Here is a 19,870-nt window from a genome sequence, read left to right as displayed (position 1 = left end):
TTGTGATTTACAGCAGTGATCACGGGTTACACCAAGCTCGCAGGGGTTACGCTCCGGTCCTTTGACGCTACGGCGAGGATTTTTCCGATTCAAAGCGAGCCACGGTGATCGCATAGGACTCACTCACGTAGGAGCTCTTTCTTATATTTGAGCCACGGTGATCTCATAGGACTCACTCACGTAGGAGCTCTTTCTTATATTAGAGCCACGGTGGTCTCATAGGACTCACTCACGTAGGAGCTCTTTCTTATATTAGAGCCACGGTGGTCTCATAGGACTCACTCACGTAGGAGCTCTTTCTTATATTAGAGCCACGGTGACCTCATAGGACTCACTCACGTAGGAGCTCTCTCTTATATTAGAGTCACGGTGATCGCATAGGATTCACTCACGTAGGGACTCTGTCTTATACTAGAGCCACGGTGATCGCATAGGACTCACTCACGTAAGAGCTCATTTTACCAGAGCCCCGTTCGTCACCCGAGGGTTTCCAGGTCCTACCGCGTGGAGGGGGGGTTGGCGCACCAGGGAATAGAACCCTGGACCTTTAGGACCCCCCAAAGGTAGGGACATTAGTGTAAACCCGGCCACCTCGAAGGCAGCATCGGGTACGCTTCCTCGCCGTACAGGCATACGCAGCAGATAACACTTAGTGCTATCTGCCTTAGCGATGCTCCGAAGAGCAACACCACTGCGAAGGGTAAGTCCGTAGGTGACATGGACGGAACTTGGAAAAACCCCTCTCTCACCATTTCTGGATCATCAATAGGGTAGACCGTTCCATACGGAAAGTAACTCGCTTGGCCGTCCCCAGGTCAGCATGGTAACCGACGCAGGGACGTTTCCAGCGGGGGCCACGAGGAGGCGGAGTTACCAGCTTAACGCTCAGTCTCTAGCAGGTTGGGCGCGGTTTTCAGGCCGTTTCGCCGATTACACCCTACGATCACAATACCCGGTTGTTGGGGTATCGCCTGCGAGGATCGTCAGGGTGGGTTTGAAAGCAGTGGTCTCAAGTTATTTCAGTATTACCAAAGTCTGTGCGACTGAGGCATTTTTCTATGGCGTACTTGTACGCTGGACAATTTTTGTCTCTAAGGCCGTGATTGGCTGGCTTTCCCGCTCTCTTGCAGTTAATGCAAGTGGGTTTCTCTTTAATTGTCGGGCAGTCCTTATAGACGTGCCCGTCTTTGCCACAGTGCCCGGATGTGTCGATCTTTGCCTTGCAGTGCTTTGAGACGTGCCCAAATGCCTGGCATTTGAAGCAACGACTCGCCGCTATATAATCTCTAACGCCGTGGGCGTTGAATCCTATGAAGACCCGGTTCCTGCTCAACAGGATCTTCCGGGTCTTTGGGGACGTCTCTGCCACCCAGTTGGTGGTTTCCTGATCTCTTTTACCAGTTTTGAAGAGGAGTTTAAACTCCCCTTCTAGATTTTCCTCTGAGTCCAGCTCGAGGTTCTGATTTTTTATTGCCTTCAGGAGTTCCTCCTCTGCCGTGTCAGAGGGGACTCCAAATATTATTATTTTCGGTCTCCTCCTAGGGAGGGGACCGATCTCTACTTTTTCTTTTAATCCCTTGTTTTTGAGGACTTGCTCAAGGTCCTCTTTTCTTTCAGTCTCTATGAGAATTCCGGAATTCGCAAGTTTCCTCACGTTCCGGATTCTTATTTTTTGTTCTGTCGGGTTTATGAACTCCGACAGAATCTTCTTCGTCTCGTCGCTATTCGAGATCTTATTACCCTTTGCAGGGTAGATTGCCGCTATCGGTTTAGACTGCTGTATAGCAGTTTTCTTTGCCACTTGCCTTGTTCTCTTGTTGGACTTTATCATGTCCGAGTACAGCAGTGTCTTGGGGGCCGGGGCCTCCTTTACACTACTGCGTTTCTCGGACATAAGGCTATCCAACTTTGCGGAGAGCTGATTTAGCTTCTCTTCTAGTGGTTTCTCTTTTTGTAATTCTTCGAGCTTGTCTCGAAGTTCCTTGTTCTGTCGAGTTAACTCGGCCCTCATACTTAGGAAAATTTCCTCTTCATATTTAAAACTATCTCTTAACTCTTCGAGAATAGTTACTGACCTGGCGCGCTGCGCCGTCGGCATTGCCACTGCCTGGAGGAGTGTCTCTAGTTTTTGAAGCGGGGTTTGGATAAGCTGCCCCTCTAATATTGGTAGTCTCTCAAGTTTAACGGTGACGGGTCTTATAGCCCCGTCATCCGATTGTGTTTGTTCCTTTGGGAACTTGCTTGGTATTGACTCGATTGAGGAATCCGAGTCACTGAAGCATACTTCCTCACTTACAGTTTTCTTTTTCCCTTTTTTCCTTTTTGTGCCGCTCCGGGGTCCCAACCCGGATTTCATTGCTGCCTTGACCAATGTTCTCAAATCAGTGTTTGAGGATACGTCTGAGTTGTAGTAGTCGTCGTAGTCGTATTCGTAGTCACTAAGTCCGGACTCAGAGTCTGAGTCCGTATATGTCCCTCTTACATATGTTTTTGCTTCTTCCGTCAATTTACTTTTAGTTGTCTTTTTTGGTTTCCCTTTCGTTTCTTTATTGGCCTCTGCTATAGCCTTTTCTCCAACTCTACTCTCCTTCTTTTCTCCCTTCTTCGTCTTGTTTTTGTTGTTTTTTGTTTTGGTTTGTTTATTATCTTGTTCCATGTTATTCCCACGAGTTGGGACGAAATAAATGGTCGCTCCCCGGGTGACGCCCTTTCCGGGGAGAAGGCTTATGCAACAGGGTTCGCCTTAGTCCTGAGGTTAGCCACTAGGCGATCGGTGCTCCCACCGATCATCGACGTTCGTGCAAGGAACGTCGACCCTCTTTCACCGCGGTCTCCGGCTTAGAGGTCGGGATTTGTTTAGAGGTTTATCTCCCCGCGGTCCGACACACAGTTAAGGTAAGACCTTCGGTCTCACTCCCGTGACGTACTACCGGGTTACGCTCCGGTGGGTCGTTGCCACGGCGAGGAGTTTTCCGATTTTGCGAGTGCCACGATGATCGCAAGCGATCACTCACGTAAGAGCACTTCCAACCAGAGCCCCGTTCGTCACCCGAGGGTGTCCAGGTCCTACCACTTGGAGGAGGGGTTGGCGCACCAGGGAATAAAACCCTGGACCTTCTAGGACCCCCCAAAGGTAGGGACATTTATTGTGCATCCGGCCACCTCGAAGGTAGACATCGGATATGCTTCCTCGCCGTTCAGGCATACGCATAGCATAAATTTTACATCTAAGTTTAGCGAGGCGGCTCCACTGTTCAAGTAGAACGGGCGATGGAAAAACCCAGCAGTGCCACCGAGACGTTCTTTGGCCGCGTGCGTTTGTGGGAGGATATGGTCTATATGATCGAGAAATATTGATGAACCGCGGTATTGTGCATGGATATAACGATTAAAGTCGTGCGGGAGCCCGGGGAGAAAAGTTTCCTCTTGGCGGTTGGACTTAGAAAAATTTCGCTCGAGCTCCTTCGCACGGCGATCCGACGCGCCTCGGCGCGCGAACGATTCGTTCGAGCGGCCGACTAAGCGATGCGCTCCGTACATTATTCTCAGTTTATTCGATAAATACTCATCCTAGCGCTATCATACTTGATATTTGTCGTTAAAATGCTTTATCACACGATGATCTAATACTTATAATTGTCCGAGTAACCCGGAAAGATAAGTTTACTCTTGGCGGTCGGAGCAATATTTCTCAAAAATTGCAGAAATACGCGTCCGAGAGCTTTGAAACTCGAGAAATATTGATGAAACGCGGTATTGTGCATGGATATAACGATTAAAGTCGTGCGGGAGCCCGGGGAGAAAAGTTTACTCTTGGCGGTTGGACAGAAAAATTTCGCTCGAGCTCCTTCGCACGCCGATCCGACGCGCCTCGGCGCGCGAACGATTCGCTCGAGCGGCCGAGTAAGCGATGCACTCCGAACATTATTCTTAGTTTATTCGATAAATATTTATCCTAGAGCTTCGATACTTGATATTTATTGTTAGAATGCGTTATTATACAATGATCTAATATTTATAATGGTCTCGGAACGCTAGGAAAAGAGTTTACTCTTGACGGTTGGACTTAGAAAAATTTCGCTCGGTCGGAGTTGTACGCAATGCGCCCGGAACATTATTCTTAGTTTATTCGATAAATATCATCCTAGCGCTTTGATACTTGATATTTATTGTTAAAATGCGTTATTATACAATGATCTAATATTTATAATGGTCTGGGAACGCTAGGAAAAAAGTTTACTCTTGGCGGTTGGACTTAGAAAAATTTCGCTTCGGTCGGAGTTGCACGCAATGCGCCCGGAACATTATTTTGAGTTTATTCGATAAATATTCATCCTGGAGCTTTGATACTTGATATTTATTGTTAAAATGCTTTATTATACAATGATCTAATATTTATAATGGTCTAGATACGATAGAAAGATAAGTTTACTCTTGGCGGTTGGACTTGAAAAATGTTCAAAGTGCCGAGATAGTATATGAAAAGTTGAATATTTTGTGTTAAATATCCTGGAAATATAAATATTTATTGTGTTGTACAAAAAAAATTTTCATGCAAAAATTGTTCTAAGTCCCAACAGCCCCGCCGGATGGGCTGTTGCCGAGGCGGTTTGCGCCCATAAGCGCGCGTGCTATTCACCGCGCGGCGCCGGCGTCCTTGCCGGCCTTTCGGTATCCTTAAGAGACTCGACGGTTCGGCGAGTCGGGCGGTTCAGCGCGCGCTTGGGGCTATTCTACGATCTCGGTCGAGAAGCAGTTCACGGCGCCTCGAGACTTCGGTCTCGACTGTTTCGTTCCGTACTTTGTTTAGAACTTTTCTCTACACAGCATTGCCACGGGTCGGTGTCTAAGACCGAATGGCCCTTATGTGGCGAGCCTCCCATCGAGGAGGTTGGTGACTTGTATGCACTGATGTGTATACTCGTACTAACTGAGCATCAACTCTTCTATCCAAGCTAAAAGTTTGAGATAGTTATGGAAAGATGTTTGAGAGAAACTAAAACTAGACAGAAGTCAAACTAAATGTTTGCAGAGAAACGTAAAGTAAATATAAAATGAGGTTGGCTTTCGGAGGGGCATTGTTACACCCACAGTCCAGCATGCGTCCTGTCCGCGCTTCCTCGGCACTTGTGTCGATTGTCCAGCGCCCGTGGTTACGTGCTACGTGGGATACTCGTGCTACTGATGTTAGCTCAACCTGAGAACACAAAGGAGATATATTGAAAAGAATTTGTTCTCGAGAGAAACGCAAAAGCGAAATATTAAAAATGAATTTCATGCACTTTATGATTTGTGATGTTATGAGAAAAATATAAACCGGGAACTCAGGAATATCTCGCAAATGAATTTGTTCGAGGTTAAGAAGGAAAGGAAAAAGAAGGAAGGTGGCAATATGAGAGAGGAGAGAGGAATATGACATGAACTCGTTCGAAAGGTTCTCTGAGAATTCGAACGAGAAAAATGAATTTATACAAAACTATAAGAGAAGAGAGAGGGAGGAATATGATATAAACTCGTTCGAAAGGTTCTCTGAGAATTCGAACGAGTAAAAATGAATTTATACAAAACTATAAGAGAAGAGAGAGGGAGGAATATGATATAAACTCGTTCGAAAGGTTCTCTGAGAATTCGAACGAGTAAAAAGGAATTTTTATACAAAACTATAAGAGAGTGTCGTCGACCTGTCTCTGAAAGAGCTGGCGACGAAAAGACACATATTTATTATATATTGAAAAAACGACAAAAAAATTGTTGAAGCTCCCTGGTTGATCCTGCCAGTAGTCATATGCTTGTCTCAAAGATTAAGCCATGCATGTCTCAGTACATGCCGCATTAAGGTGAAACCGCGAATGGCTCATTAAATCAGTTATGGTTTCTTAGATCGTACCCACATTTACTTGGATAACTGTGGTAATTCTAGAGCTAATACATGCAAAACAGAGTTCCGACCAGAGATGGTAGGAACGCTTTTATTAGATCAAAACCAATCGGTGGCGGGCGGTAACGTTCGTCCATCGTATGCTTTGGTGACTCTGAATAACTTTGTGCTGATCGCATGGTCTTCTAGCACCGGCGACGCATCTTTCAAATGTCTGCCTTATCAACTGTCGATGGTAGATTCTGCGCCTACCATGGTTGTAACGGGTAACGGGGAATCAGGGTTCGATTCCGGAGAGCGAGCCTGAGAAACGGCTACCACATCCAAGGAAGGCAGCAGGCGCGCAAATTACCCACTCCCGGCACGGGGAGGTAGTGACGAAAAATAACGATACGGGACTCATCCGAGGCCCCGTAATCGGAATGAGTACACTTTAAATCCTTTAACGAGGATATATTGGAGGGCAAGTCTGGTGCCAGCAGCCGCGGTAATTCCAGCTCCAATAGCGTATATTAAAGTTGTTGCGGTTAAAAAGCTCGTAGTTGAATCTGTGTGTCACAGTGTCGGTTCACCGCTCGCGGTGTTTAACTGGCATTATGTGGTACGTCCTACCGGTGGGCTTGCTCTTAACGGGGCGGTCCAACTAATATCCCATCGCGGTGCTCTTCACTGAGTGTCGAGGTGGGCCGGTACGTTTACTTTGAACAAATTAGAGTGCTCAAAGCAGGCTATCTTCGCCTGAATACTGTGTGCATGGAATAATGGAATAGGACCTCGGTTCTATTTTGTTGGTTTTCGGAACCCCGACGTAATGATTAATAGGGACAGATGGGGGCATTCGTATTGCGACGTTAGAGGTGAAATTCTTGGATCGTCGCAAGACGGACAGAAGCGAAAGCATTTGCCAAAAATGTTTTCATTAATCAAGAACGAAAGTTAGAGGTTCGAAGGCGATCAGATACCGCCCTAGTTCTAACCATAAACGATGCCAGCTAGCGATCCGCCGAAGTTCCTACGATGACTCGGCGGGCAGCTTCCGGGAAACCAAAGCTTTTGGGTTCCGGGGGAAGTATGGTTGCAAAGCTGAAACTTAAAGGAATTGACGGAAGGGCACCACTAGGAGTGGAGCCTGCGGCTTAATTTGACTCAACACGGGAAACCTCACCAGGCCCGGACACCGGAAGGATTGACAGATTGATAGCTCTTTCTTGATTCGGTGGGTGGTGGTGCATGGCCGTTCTTAGTTGGTGGAGCGATTTGTCTGGTTAATTCCGATAACGAACGAGACTCTAGCCTGCTAAATAGACGTAACTTATGGTATCTCGAAGGCCCCCGGCTTCTGTCGGTGGGTTTTTACTACCAACGTACAAACAAATCTTCTTAGAGGGACAGGCGGCTTCTAGCCGCACGAGATTAAGCAATAACAGGTCTGTGATGCCCTTAGATGTTCTGGGCCGCACGCGCGCTACACTGAAGGAATCAGCGTGTTTTCCCTGGCCAAAAGGCCCGGGTAACCCGTTGAACCTCCTTCGTGCTAGGGATTGGGGCTTGCAATTATTCCCCACGAACGAGGAATTCCCAGTAAGCGCGAGTCATAAGCTCGCGTTGATTACGTCCCTGCCCTTTGTACACACCGCCCGTCGCTACTACCGATTGAATGATTTAGTGAGGTCTTCGGACTAGTACGCGGCAATGTTTCGGCATTGCCGATGTTGCCGGGAAGATGACCAAACTTGATCATTTAGAGGAAGTAAAAGTCGTAACAAGGTTTCCGTAGGGGAACCTGCGGAAGGATCATTAAAATAAACAAATCGTCCATAAGATCCAAGAAATGGGAACGCAAGCTGAGAAACAAAAATAATAAAAACAGAGACAAGAGGAAAACTCTTTGTTCCGGCTGAGCCGGTGCGCTCGATCCCGTCGCCGTATTCAAATGTATACTGCATGGGCTTATTTTAAATATCCTAACGACTACCGCCAGCGCTAACGAAGACGCCTTGCGAAGGTGACAAACAATGCGAGCGTTTTGGAAGTCACCGTTGCTGTCGCGCCGTACAGAAGCGTTTGGAACATCGCGTTGATCACACGATAAGCGAAAGAAGAGTGTCGCGCCGAGCGAATGAAAGTCTACGATTTATCGAAGAGTACGTAGGAGCCCGTGCTCCAATTCATTAATTAATAAACCAAGTTAAACTAGTGGAGAGTTTAATTAGTACGGTGTTCTCCCGTTTCTCAGTCCAAAACATTATTTCCTTCCTCTCTTGAACCGGCGAACAAATAAATATTTAGAGTGTTCCGATAAAATCGAAGGTATCGTGAACATTTTATGGTCCTTCGAGCCGGATCTCGTTAAAATAGTGAGGAAGGACCAGTGACAAGAACAGTGCAGTGCAATCGGACCTCTCCGATTGCCCCAAAAGACAGCATTCATCTCAACACCGCGCGGTGAACGGTGAACTTTCTCGCACCTTCAGCATCCCTATTGGTGCCGAAGCGTTTTCTGTGCTTTTCGCGACACACGCGTGTGAAAGCAGCGAGAAAGAAAGGTTCGCGAATTCAAAACCGCTCGTGAAACCGTTAACTCGAACCTAGCGACCGTTCAAAACATGGATGACCTCATGCGTGTTATCGTAGAGCAAGAGCGGACGATCGCTCAAATCGAGCGCGCCTTGCCCAACTTGAAGAAAGTTGGCTTTCAAAATTATACCGCTGCAAAAGTCACGAACCGAAGGCGAGCGCTGGACCAACTTTGGGACAAATGTCAACAGCTGGACACCCGACTTCATCAGGAAGCGACCGACGCGGACTACAAATAGTTGGACTATTTCAAGACGGAGGCCTTCTCCAATGCTGAGGACGTGTACCTAGCGACCACCGACTACATGTCTGAGGTCCTTCACACGCTGATCAATCCATCCTCCACCAACCGGGCAGAAAGCGACTCCGAGGACAACTCTGCAGGCGTCCCAGGTCGTAGTACAAAATTATCCCGTATCGATGTACCGATATTCTCGGGTAATCGTCTTGCGTGGGAGAATTTTCGCGATATGTTCGAATCGCTTGTGATCTCCAACGCGACGTTAACGAACGTTGAGCGCATGCATTACCTTAAAATTAGCTTAACGGGAGAAGCGCTCGAATTAGTGAGTAACATTAGAATCGCGGAAGCTAATTTCTCCCACGCGTGGAAGAAACTCACCGATGAGTACGAGAACACGCGATTGCTTATAGCGACTCACTTAAACGCGATTACGGACATACCGGTTATGAAATTCGAATCGGCAGACGGACTCCGTGCGTTGCGCAATACGGTGAACTCGTCAATCGACGCCCTCAAAAATCTCGGCCGTCCCGTAGATAAGTGGGACGATTGGCTTGTCCACACTCTAAGCAAAAAACTGGCTCCACGAACGCGGCAAGAATGGCAGCTTCAATTAGGAGAGTCATACGACCCGCCGTCGTTCGATCAATTCATCGCGTTTATTGCCAAGCGAAGGCGAGGTCTAGACGAGGGCCCCGCCGGCCCATCCAATGCGACGCGCACGTTGCGAAAACGCATATAGCGAACGCGCCGCCCAATAATGCGAGTTCGACTAAATGCCCACATTGTTCCGGGACCCATCCTCTCTATCGTTGTGACGAATACAACCGCGCCGATCTACAACGCCGATACGCTCTTGTAAAACGATTGAAGTGTTGCATGAATTGCCTACGTAAAGGACACTTCCCGAGCGAGTGTCGCAGCCAAATGAGATGATACAAATGCAGTCAAGCGCATCATACTTCGTTACACCGCGATACAGACCCCTCAAACGCGGGCCGTAACCAACAGGCGAAAACATGCACTCCTGCGAGTGCCCCCACCAATCCTACGACAGCGAGCGCTTCCAAGAGCGCTAGATCGAATTCGAACGATTGCAGAATCGACCATGAGACGTCATCCGTACATACGGTACTTCAAACACAAACACGCGCTCGATCGATTATTCTTGCGACAGCGCGTGTCATCCTTCGCACGGTAGAAGGCCGAACGATACAAACAAAGGCCTTACTAGATCAAGGTTCCACATATAGCTTCATATCCGAAACACTCGCGCAGACGTTACGCACCCGGAGGCGAAAAACAAGTCTGACCGTCAATTGTTTTGGCGACATATATAGCGGCAAATCGAAATCAGTCCTCAATCTCGGGATTGAACCGGTGCATGGGAAGGGACCGTCCCTCCCAATTAACGCGTCGTGTTTCAACGAATAACTTCGTACGCGGCAACAAAAACTCGCCCTGTCACGTCTTGGCCGCACTTACAAGGTCTGGAGCTCGCGGATCCCGAGCCCTTCGACCACAGTCCGATCCATTTGCTTATTGGTGCCGATCTTTACGGTGCGATTCTACTTAACGACCTTCGTCAAGGCCCTTTCGGCAGCCCGACTGCCCAATTAACGATATTCGGCTGGATACTTTCCGGGCCCTCCACCGACGTAGGGTCAGCCACGCATTCGAACGTCGCGTCCATCCATACGGTTAGTTCGGAAGACGACGAGTTGCTCAAACGGTTTTGGGAAACCGAGGAAATAGTCACGAGGCCGCATCTTACCGAAGATGAGGAACGATGTGAAGAGCATTTTTGCGAGACACATCAACGGGACGAAACCGGACGGTACGTGGTGCGACTTCCGTTTAAAACATACTCCCCGCCGATCGGGGATTCCTTAGCAATTGCGGCGCGTCAGTACACTCTACTCGAGCGGCGGTTAGAGCGAGACCCAGGTCACGCGCAATCGTATCACGATTTTTTAACTGAGTATCGAGAGCTCGGACATATGGAGTTCGTTCCGTTAAACGAGCGCTCTAACGTTCCAGCATTATACCTTCCTCACCACTCCGTGATAAAGGAAGATAGTCTCACGACGAAATTGCGAGTCGTATTTAACGCGTCGTGCGCTACATCGAACGGGACGTCACTTAACACGCATTTACGCGTCGGTCCCAAATTACAGAACGACTTGTCCGCTATTATTACGCGATGGAGACAACACCAATTCGTTCTGACCGCGGACATTGCCAAGATGTTCCGCCAAATTCGCGTGCACCCTCTTGATTGCGATTATCAGCGCATACTCTGGCGTCCTCCCGGTAGTGACGTTGTGAGGCCCTGTCGGTTAACTACCGTCACTTACGGTACCGCGTGTGCTCCCTATTTGGCTATACGAGTACTAAACCAATTAGCCGACGACGAGGGCGACAAGTTTCCTCTTGCTAAAACTATTTTGCAACAAAACATCTACGTAGATGACGTGTTATTCGGGGCGGACGACATAGATACCGCGCGTGAGATGCGTCGTCAAATACGGGATCTGCACCTCGCCGGCGGGTTTCAGTTACACAAATGGGCAGCTAACGATCCTGCCCTTTTCGACGAGAGCCCTCAGAGGGATCACGAACTCCCGCTTGACCACCCTCTAGAAGTCGATTCGAATTTGAAAATCCTTGGCGTAGCGTGGTCCCCGCGGACCGATACATTCTTTTTCCGAACCCATATTCCTGGTGACATTGGCTCAACGAAACGAACCGTGTTGTCATCCATCGCAAAGCTATTCGACCCATTGGGATGGGCTACCCCTATCATAATCACGGCGAAAATCTTGATTGAAGAGTTGTGGGTGCGCGAACGCGATTGGGATGAAAGGCTTCCTGACGATCTTTTCGAGAAATGGCAGTCGTATTGCCAGTCACTTCAAACACTGAAGGAAATCCGGATTCCCCGTTAGACCGGAGTAACGTCTACATCAGACGCATATGAATTGCACGGATTCTCCGACGCGTCGAACCGAGCGTTCGCAGCTGTCGTGTACCTCCGCGTGATTCAGGCAGACGCGAGCGTCAAGATGACCTTGATAGCCGCGAAATCGAAGGTGGCCCCGTTTAAAACACTAAGCATTCCACGTCTCGAGCTGAACGCCGCAGTTCTACTGTCAAAACTCATGGAGTCGATTCTTTCCACTCTGCAGTGCGTCAACGCGACGATATACTGCTGGACTGACTCTACAGTCGTTCTCGATTGGCTGAATAAACATCCTTCCACCTGGAACACATTTGTAGCCAACCGCGTCGCGGATATTCAGACGCGCCTTCCGTCGGCCTCATGGAGACATGTTCCTACTGCCTCCAACCCAGCTGATTGCGCGTCCCGCGGTATTCTCCCGAGCGAACTTCGCGATCACGCTATCTGGTGGCACGGGCCACCATGGCTGGGAAGATCGCCGCTACACTGGCCTGCTCGACGAACGGATTATCGAGAAACCGACCCAAATCACGACGCTACCGTGACCTCAGAACGTCGCGGGGGCGTGATTCATACCGTGGTACCGGAGACCAAACCCATGGAATTGCCCGAGCAATTCTCCTCGTGGCCGAAGCTTCTTCGAATTACCGCCTACCTCCTTCGATTTATAAAGAACGCGAGAACCACACGATCGTCGGAGAAAACAAATCTAACGAGATTAACGGCCGTAGAGATCCGCGAGGCTCGACTACATTGGTGCAGAATTGCCCAATGCTCAGCCTTTCCCACTGAAATCCAAGCGCTCCGCCAAGGACGCGCTCTCCCGTTAAAGAGCCCGTTGCTCCAGCTACACCCCTTTCTGGACGAGCACAACATTGTACGTCTTGGCGGGCGGCTAAGACACTCAATGTTGCCGTACGATGAGAAACACCCCATCATACTCCCCAATGGTCGAATAGCTGAGCTGATTGTCGACCATGCGCACCTTCGAGCCCTACACGGAGGTCCGCAATTGACACTCCGAATCGTACGACAAATGTTCTGGGTCATTGGCGCGAGAAATATGGTACGATTTCGAATCCATCGTTGCGTCGCTTGCACACGCCAGGGGGCAAGTACCTCGACTCAAATTATGGGTGACCTTCCCTCCGCGAGAGTCACTCCTTCGAGAGCGTTCTTCCATACCGGCGTCGACTATGCCGGGCCTTACAACGTCTTACCCGTCACGGGCCGGGGTCAGCATACCAGAAAAAATTACGTTGCGCTGTTTGTATGTCTATCCACGCGGGCGATCCATCTGGAGCTAGTGGGTGATTGTTCCACTACCGCGTTTCTCGCCGCACTCTACCGATTTGTATCGCGCCGCGGAATTCCGAGCGATCTGTACAGCGACAACGGAACCAATTTTCAAGGAGCGGACAGAGAACTTACCCGCGCGTTCCGTACCATTACGAAAGACGCCAACTTGGCATCTCGACTCGCCACCGACGGAACCACGTGGCATTTTATACCTTCCGCGGCTCCTCACTTCGGCGGACTTTGGGAGGCCGAAGTCAAGGCTATGAAGCACCACTTGCGTCGTGTCGTGGGCAAACACACTCTCTCCTTAGAAGAATTCACTACACTACTCTGTCAGGTCGAAGCATGTTTAAATTCGAGACCAATTTCCCCCCTGACGGACGATCCGCATGATTTTACCGTGTTAACGCCAGGACATTTTCTGATTGGCGTCCCATTAACAACCGTCCCCGAGGAAACGGTTCTAAATGCGAACGAAAATCGGCTAGCTCGCTACCAACGCGTTCGACATATGTACGAGCATTTCTGGCGCGCTTGGTCTCACGACTATCTGCATTCGCTCCAACAACGGCACAAATGGACGAAAGAGACTCCCAATATCCGCGTAGAGAGGATCGTTTTACTAAAAAATAATCTTTTACCACCGTGCAAGTGGGACTTAGCGCGGGTCGTGGATTGCCGTCCAGGAAAGGATAGCAAGGTCCGCGTGGTGACGGTCCGAACCGCTACCTCCACCTTGACGAGACCAATCGCCCAGATTTGCCCTTTACCGATCGCGTCGAACGAGGCGGAGTAAATTTAACCACAGATTATAAGTTTTAATTCTAATTTTTTTCTCATTCTCTTATTTGCGCTTACGTTTGTTCCGAATAAACATGCGTTACCAATCGTACCTGACGGATACGAGGCGCGCGGTATGTTCCGGCTGAGCCGGTGCGCTCGATCCCGTCGCCGTATTCAAATGTATACGGCATGGGCTTATTTTAAATATCCTAACGACTACCGCCAGCGCTAACGAAGACGCCTTGCGAAGGTGACAAACAATGCGAGCGTTTTGGAAGTCACCGTTGCTGTCGCGCCGTACAGAAGCGTTTGGAACATCGCGTTGATCACACGATAAGCGAAAGAAGAGTGTCGCGCCGAGCGAGTGAAAGTCTACGATTTATCGAAGAGTACGTAGGAGCCCGTGCTCCAATTCATTAATTAATAAACCAAGTTAAACTAGTGGAGAGTTTAATTAGTACGGTGTTCTCCCGTTTCTCAGTCCAAAACATTATTTCCTTCCTCTCTTGAACCGGCGAACAAATAAATATTTAGAGTGTTCCGATAAAATCGAAGGTATCGTGAACACTCTTCGTCACAAACAGAAAAGAACGACAGGAGAGTAACAAGGGATATTGATATAAAAAGAATTTCACTCTCCTGTGTTATCGTCTCATGCGATGAAGAAAATATAAAGGGGAGTAGCGAATAAAGAGCGTCAATAGCGACACGACTACTCCCCATGAAAAACATCTCACCAACGGCTTGCGCGAGGAGGTCGCGCTTTTGCGTTTTACACAGAGTACATAGTTACTCAAACGCGGCGCGATGCTCCCGTCCGTTGGTGAAATGACAAAAAGGCGCAAGAGAGCCCGCCAGAGAAACACCATGTTGTGCATTAACACGGCGTATATATATACGGCACACAGAGTCTCTTTCGACAATGGGATTGAGAACGACGGGCCAGAATATACGGTGCTTGCGTGAAGGTGGAGAGAGCATCGTGTTGTGTGGTATCGTTTACTTGTATTGGGGAGTGAGTGCTGAAGAGCCTGTACTTCGGGTCTTCGGGAATCGTCAACATTACCGACGTTCGCATTTGCAAACTCGAACGATCAGGTACGTACGATATCTCGTCGGACGCTGAATGCAGATCGACACACGAATATAGAAATATCCGTCGTTGCGATATCACACACCGATGTTTTCTTTCACCCGCCACCGGGTGGTCGTTCTCTTCGGAAAAATACCTCGTGTCAAAGAGTGTTGTGTTATACCGTATGTAATAACGCCTGTGGTGTTCTCTGCGTCGCGGAGGCTCTCTACAATTATATATACGGACATATCTTACCGGTAGCGCACGAACAGGGATGTAAGCGGTCGATGAGATTCGCTTCCTCGGTCTTCGCCTCTGTGTTGTAGGTATATGTCCGGAGTCGTCCGTTCGAAACGGTGTCTCGAAGAGGACAAACAAAATCTCAGGGTAACCCGTGGTAAACGCGCGGTTGCACGCGTTTGTGTTATCATTCGCGAACATCGTGAAGATAGACGAGACGCTAAGGACCGGCTCGTGATGCTCGCCTTTAAAGCAGTCGTGAGTCTGACACCCTACTCCGTGCGTGTGGCCCAATAGTGCGCACCGCGAGAGCGTGGGACGAATGACCGCTGCCAGAGCCGGCTGTGAGTCCGCTAATCTGTCGAATAAAATAAAAATATGGTAATATCGTTCCGACGAAAAACGGTGTTCCGAGAGGACTGGCCGTGACGCTCGCTATAAAGCCTATGCGCGATTATTCCCGACGACACCCTACTCTCTGTGTGGCCCAATAGTGCGCGCAGACGAGCTTGGGACGAGAACGGGGATCGCGCCTACGGCCAGAGCCGGCTCGCGAGTCCGCTTGTATCGGAATTTATCGTTGCCTCGAGCACACACAACATTTTATGGAAATGTGTTTTATACGGGAAGTGGACCGGCTCGTGAAGCTCGCTTTTATAAAGCAGTCGTGAGTCTGACACCCTACTCCGTGCGTGTGGCCCAATAGTGCGCATCACGAGAGCTTGGGACGAATGACCGCTGCCAGAGCCGGCTGTGAAGTCCTCCGTTCTCACATCATTCCAAATGAAATGGAAGTGAAGAGGAGAGGAATATTACATCTCTGGATCCAGTATCGGGTTGTCTACGATCCCCGTCGTTTTCAGAGAAAATATATTCCTCTCCGCGTTTTCCACGTTAACGGTTTTTCAATGTACTGTTCGCCCGGCCGTCAGATATGTGTTGCATATCTGACGGTTTTTTTTCCGTTTCCACGGACGACGATAGTGTCGTCCTTAAAACGACGCCTGAATGAATCTCCTTCGCGCGCTGGTTGGAGCGTTCAGGTACAATGCGTTCTTACGAACCGCAGAACAAGAGACATATACATATATTGATTTATAAATCAAAAATATATACGATTACCCTGAACGGTGGATCACTTGGCTCGTGGGTCGATGAAGAACGCAGCTAATTGCGCGTCAACGTGTGAACTGCAGGACACATGAACATCGACATTTCGAACGCACATTGCGGTCCACGGATACAATTCCTGGACCACGCCTGGCTGAGGGTCGTTTACGTAACCATAAACTGCTTGCGTAGCTCTTGTAAGTCCCCGCCGTCGCTTACCTCTCCAAATATATTTTCGGAGGGCGCCAAAGAGCGTTTCGGAGTCGGGTTGCAAAGATGCTACGTACGAGCGAATGATGGGCGTTTCGTCGGCGTTTGTCGCGGTTCTGTGAAAAATGCCAATTTTTGCATTGCGTCTTATAAACACATACAAATATATATCTAGTTTCCACGAGAGGCGAAGTAGGGATTGGTATTTCTTACGTTCGGACTTGCGTGAGTGTTTTTACGGTGACGTGAGTCGTATTGAAAATACGACCGCCTGTAAGGCACCGCTTCGACGAGGATCTCCAAATCTCTCACCTTCTCTGCGAAACGATTCGCCATGCGGAAAGAAGCGTTTTCACTCATGAACATTTAACGCGCTCCCGACGTCGCCTGAAATGATGCGTATAAGAAAGAGGTATATTTACCAGAGTCTCGCGAGACTACAGAGATGGACACACAAATTATAAAAGAAAGAAAGAATACTGTGTGGCACACAGAGTGTGTGTGGTGTGGCAATGTTAAGCCCCAGGGAGAGAATATGCCTGTGCGTGGATGAGTTTCTTAACTCTACGTTATAATTGCCATACGGCGGAGGGTCGTCGTTGCCGGCGATTTCGACAAACACATTCCTTTTCGAGTCTTCGAGGGAAGAGACGAAAGAGATCTCTCGTTCTACCGAACGCTTTGATGATCGATGAACAGCGGAGCAAAGCGCAGCAATGTGCGGGATGAGCACGTCGTACTTGATCGGGTCGGAATTATTCCCCGTCGTCGACGTGTCCTCGCTAATCTGTGCGATTGCCATTTCATCGCCACGTTCGCGTTGAATCGTATTGATGACGGCCTATGTGCGTCTTGAGATCTTACTCTCTTTCTCTCGTGTCTCTAATTTGGTTTTGTGTTTGATCGATGATAAATCGTTTCGTGCACAACGTTTCTGTACTCCCGTGGTTTTTGGTTTAATTATATAGAAGTAGAGAGAAAAAGAAATCCCACCGGGTTATATGTATTATTTTTTAACTTCCCGATTTTATAGGGAAGTTATTGTAATGACCCCGAAAATCGAAAATCGATTTTTTAGCAGATCTACACGTTTCAAGGTCATTGCAGTCATTTTAGACTATTTTCAGCAAAATGTTCGTATGTGTGTGTGTGTGTGTGTGTGTGTGTGTGTGTGTGTGTGAGTGTGTGTGCGTGTGTGCGTGCGTATGGCCGTTTCTATGTAATCAAATTTTTCGTTAACGTTTTCAGAAAGAGTAACAACGCGATCAGGATGATGAATGATGCAATCGATGTGCCCCGCTGTAACTTAGAGCAGATTAGATTTTGGTCCATTTTGGTCAAGTAGTTTTTTAGTTTTTTTAGTTTTTTTCGAAAGAAGTTCATTCAACAATGCAATTTATATGAGAGAACGGATAGTTTCCATCGAAGAAACAATCGTAATTACAAAAAAAAATTTTTTTCCATTTTTTTTTGGAAATTAAAAAAAAAATTTTTATTAAAAAAATTTTTTTGTGCCTTACGACGAATTTTACGCTTACAATAATCGATAAATATCCCAATGCAAGAGTGAGTTAATCATCTCTACTGCCGAGAATACATTTTCGAAGAATATCGATGAAAGTACAAAAAAATTTATATTACAATCTTTAAAAACACAATCAGTTCAAAAGGAATTATTAACTGTGATTAAATTGAAAATTAATATAAACTATATGATAATTATATTAATGACATTGATGTTGAAAACGGATTGGTTAATGGAGCACACATGCGGAATATTAAAATTTATTACTTTTCAAGAAAATACTAAAATTCCGTCTATATTGCGGTTAGATTTTCAATTGGCCAGAGTAGGAGTGGAAGTAAGAACTCGGTATCGTGATTATATGAAAAATGCAAATATTGATCAAAATTTAACACCAATAATAAAAATATCGAATCAAGTAAATATGTCGAGTGAGGAAAAATATCAAATCACACGTAGTCAATTTCCAGTGGTTCCTGCTGAAGCGATTACGATTCATAAAAGTGAGGGACAAACATACGAGAAAGTATGTTTGGATTTTAAAAAATCAGAAAGGCGAACTTTACAAATGTTGTATGTAGCACTGAGCAGAGTTTCAAAATTGAGCGCGGTTTATATATTTTGGGACAATTTAAATTAACAGTATCGAAGAAAACCAAGATCAATACTGCAAACCCGGATAATGAGGAGTTGTATCGTTTGCGAAAAACTAATTACATAATTTTTCGATCGGAGTCCCAACACCCGGGTGTTGGACGGACTTGGGTAGAGTACGGAGGCTATATTTTTATGACTGCGTCTACCGCGCCGAGACTTCAAACGACGAGCCGAACATAGAGAAGGACAGAATGAAATAGGATCGCGTGTCGCCGTCGCCGGCACAGTTTAAAGGCCCGTGCCTCATCACAATGAAACACCAAGACCTCAGCTTTCTTATTTTCTATGATATCATTATGGAACTTTCACCAACATGTTCGTGGCATTTCTCTGATTAAAATGATACCAAACACGATATAATTTGGCCAATATTTAGTGGTTTAATCGACGATGAAAGTTTCGAACGCAACGAAGAAGAGCGTATTGGAAAGAAAGAGACGCGAACAGTAGCCGCCGCCGGTTCGCATCTCTTTCTTTCCAATACGCTCTTTTTCGTTGCGTTCGAAACTTTCATCGTCGATTAAACCACTAAATAACGTTGAAATTATATCGTGTTTGGTATCATTTTAATCAGAGAAACGCCAGGAATAAGCTAGTAAAAGTCCCATAAACCGATCATTAAATTTAAGAAGTTTGAGAACTCGATTCAATCGAGTCAATGTGTGGTGTTCACACCGATATACCCGAGCCGAGATCAATCATCGCCGCTCTACGGCGCGGCGCGGAGCAGCGTTGGCCGGCAGTGGAGTGAGTAGGCACTGGACTTCGATCGAGGAATTACATGGTGTTTTAGCAGTATTTAAATTGAAATATCTCCAGAACCACTAACTTTTCGACAGGCATAGGTTAGTACTTTTTTATAACGATATAAATCTTCAAAAGTGTGCGGGTTATTCATGTGAATTATATACAGGGTGTCTCAAAATTAGGTCCGGAGCCGAAAATGGGAGGTTCCTGAGATCATTTCAAGCGACATTTTCCTTTGAAAAAATGTCGTCCGCGGCTTCGTTAACGAGTTATTAACGAAAAACACGGACCAATCAGAGCGCGAGCTAGACGCGTGCAGCCCGGCGCGCCGGCAGCCGAGTGTCGGTGGCACGCCGCGATGTCGTAACGAACAAAAGTTTCTCGATGATGTGAATCCTCGCCAATTTCGATAAGCTTTGGATATGTTGTCAATACCATGATTCTGAACAACATTTCCCTTTACAGTTTCTGTCGATCGGCTTTAGTTTACGACATTATTGTAAAAATTTGTAATTGTAAATCGATCGATGTACTATTTCCTATCCGATTTCGATAATCTTTGG

At 47.4% G+C, this 19,870-nt stretch overlaps 2 protein-coding genes and 2 non-coding genes across 4 annotated transcripts; all 4 read left to right on the top strand.

Annotated features, from left to right (window-relative positions):
- The first annotated feature begins 5,758 nt into the window (after nt 1-5,758).
- On the top strand, nt 5,759-7,678 carry LOC143220248 (small subunit ribosomal RNA). The gene has a single exon (XR_013011605.1). It is a non-coding gene; the product is annotated as a small subunit ribosomal RNA (ribosomal RNA).
- Nucleotides 7,679-8,760: 1,082 nt separating this feature from the next.
- LOC143220244 (uncharacterized) lies at nt 8,761-9,441 on the top strand. The gene has a single exon (XM_076445933.1). It carries the CDS (start codon nt 8,761-8,763, stop codon nt 9,439-9,441), a length of 681 nt encoding a protein of 226 aa, XP_076302048.1.
- An 18-nt stretch (nt 9,442-9,459) lies between these two features.
- LOC143220243 (uncharacterized) lies at nt 9,460-13,756 on the top strand. Its single transcript, XM_076445932.1, has 5 exons — nt 9,460-9,557; nt 9,647-9,830; nt 9,953-10,013; nt 10,188-11,539; nt 11,648-13,756. The coding sequence occupies exons 1-5, from the start codon at nt 9,460-9,462 to the stop codon at nt 13,754-13,756; spliced, it is 3,804 nt and encodes a 1,267-aa protein (XP_076302047.1).
- A 2,421-nt stretch (nt 13,757-16,177) lies between these two features.
- LOC143220246 (5.8S ribosomal RNA) lies at nt 16,178-16,332 on the top strand. Its single transcript, XR_013011603.1, has one exon. It is a non-coding gene; the product is annotated as a 5.8S ribosomal RNA (ribosomal RNA).
- Nucleotides 16,333-19,870: the final 3,538 nt, after the last annotated feature.

Source organism: Lasioglossum baleicum, unplaced genomic scaffold (genome assembly GCF_051020765.1).
Source record: "Lasioglossum baleicum unplaced genomic scaffold, iyLasBale1 scaffold0531, whole genome shotgun sequence".
NCBI lineage: Eukaryota > Metazoa > Arthropoda > Insecta > Hymenoptera > Halictidae > Lasioglossum > Lasioglossum baleicum.
This window is presented reverse-complemented; position numbering and strand designations above follow the sequence as displayed.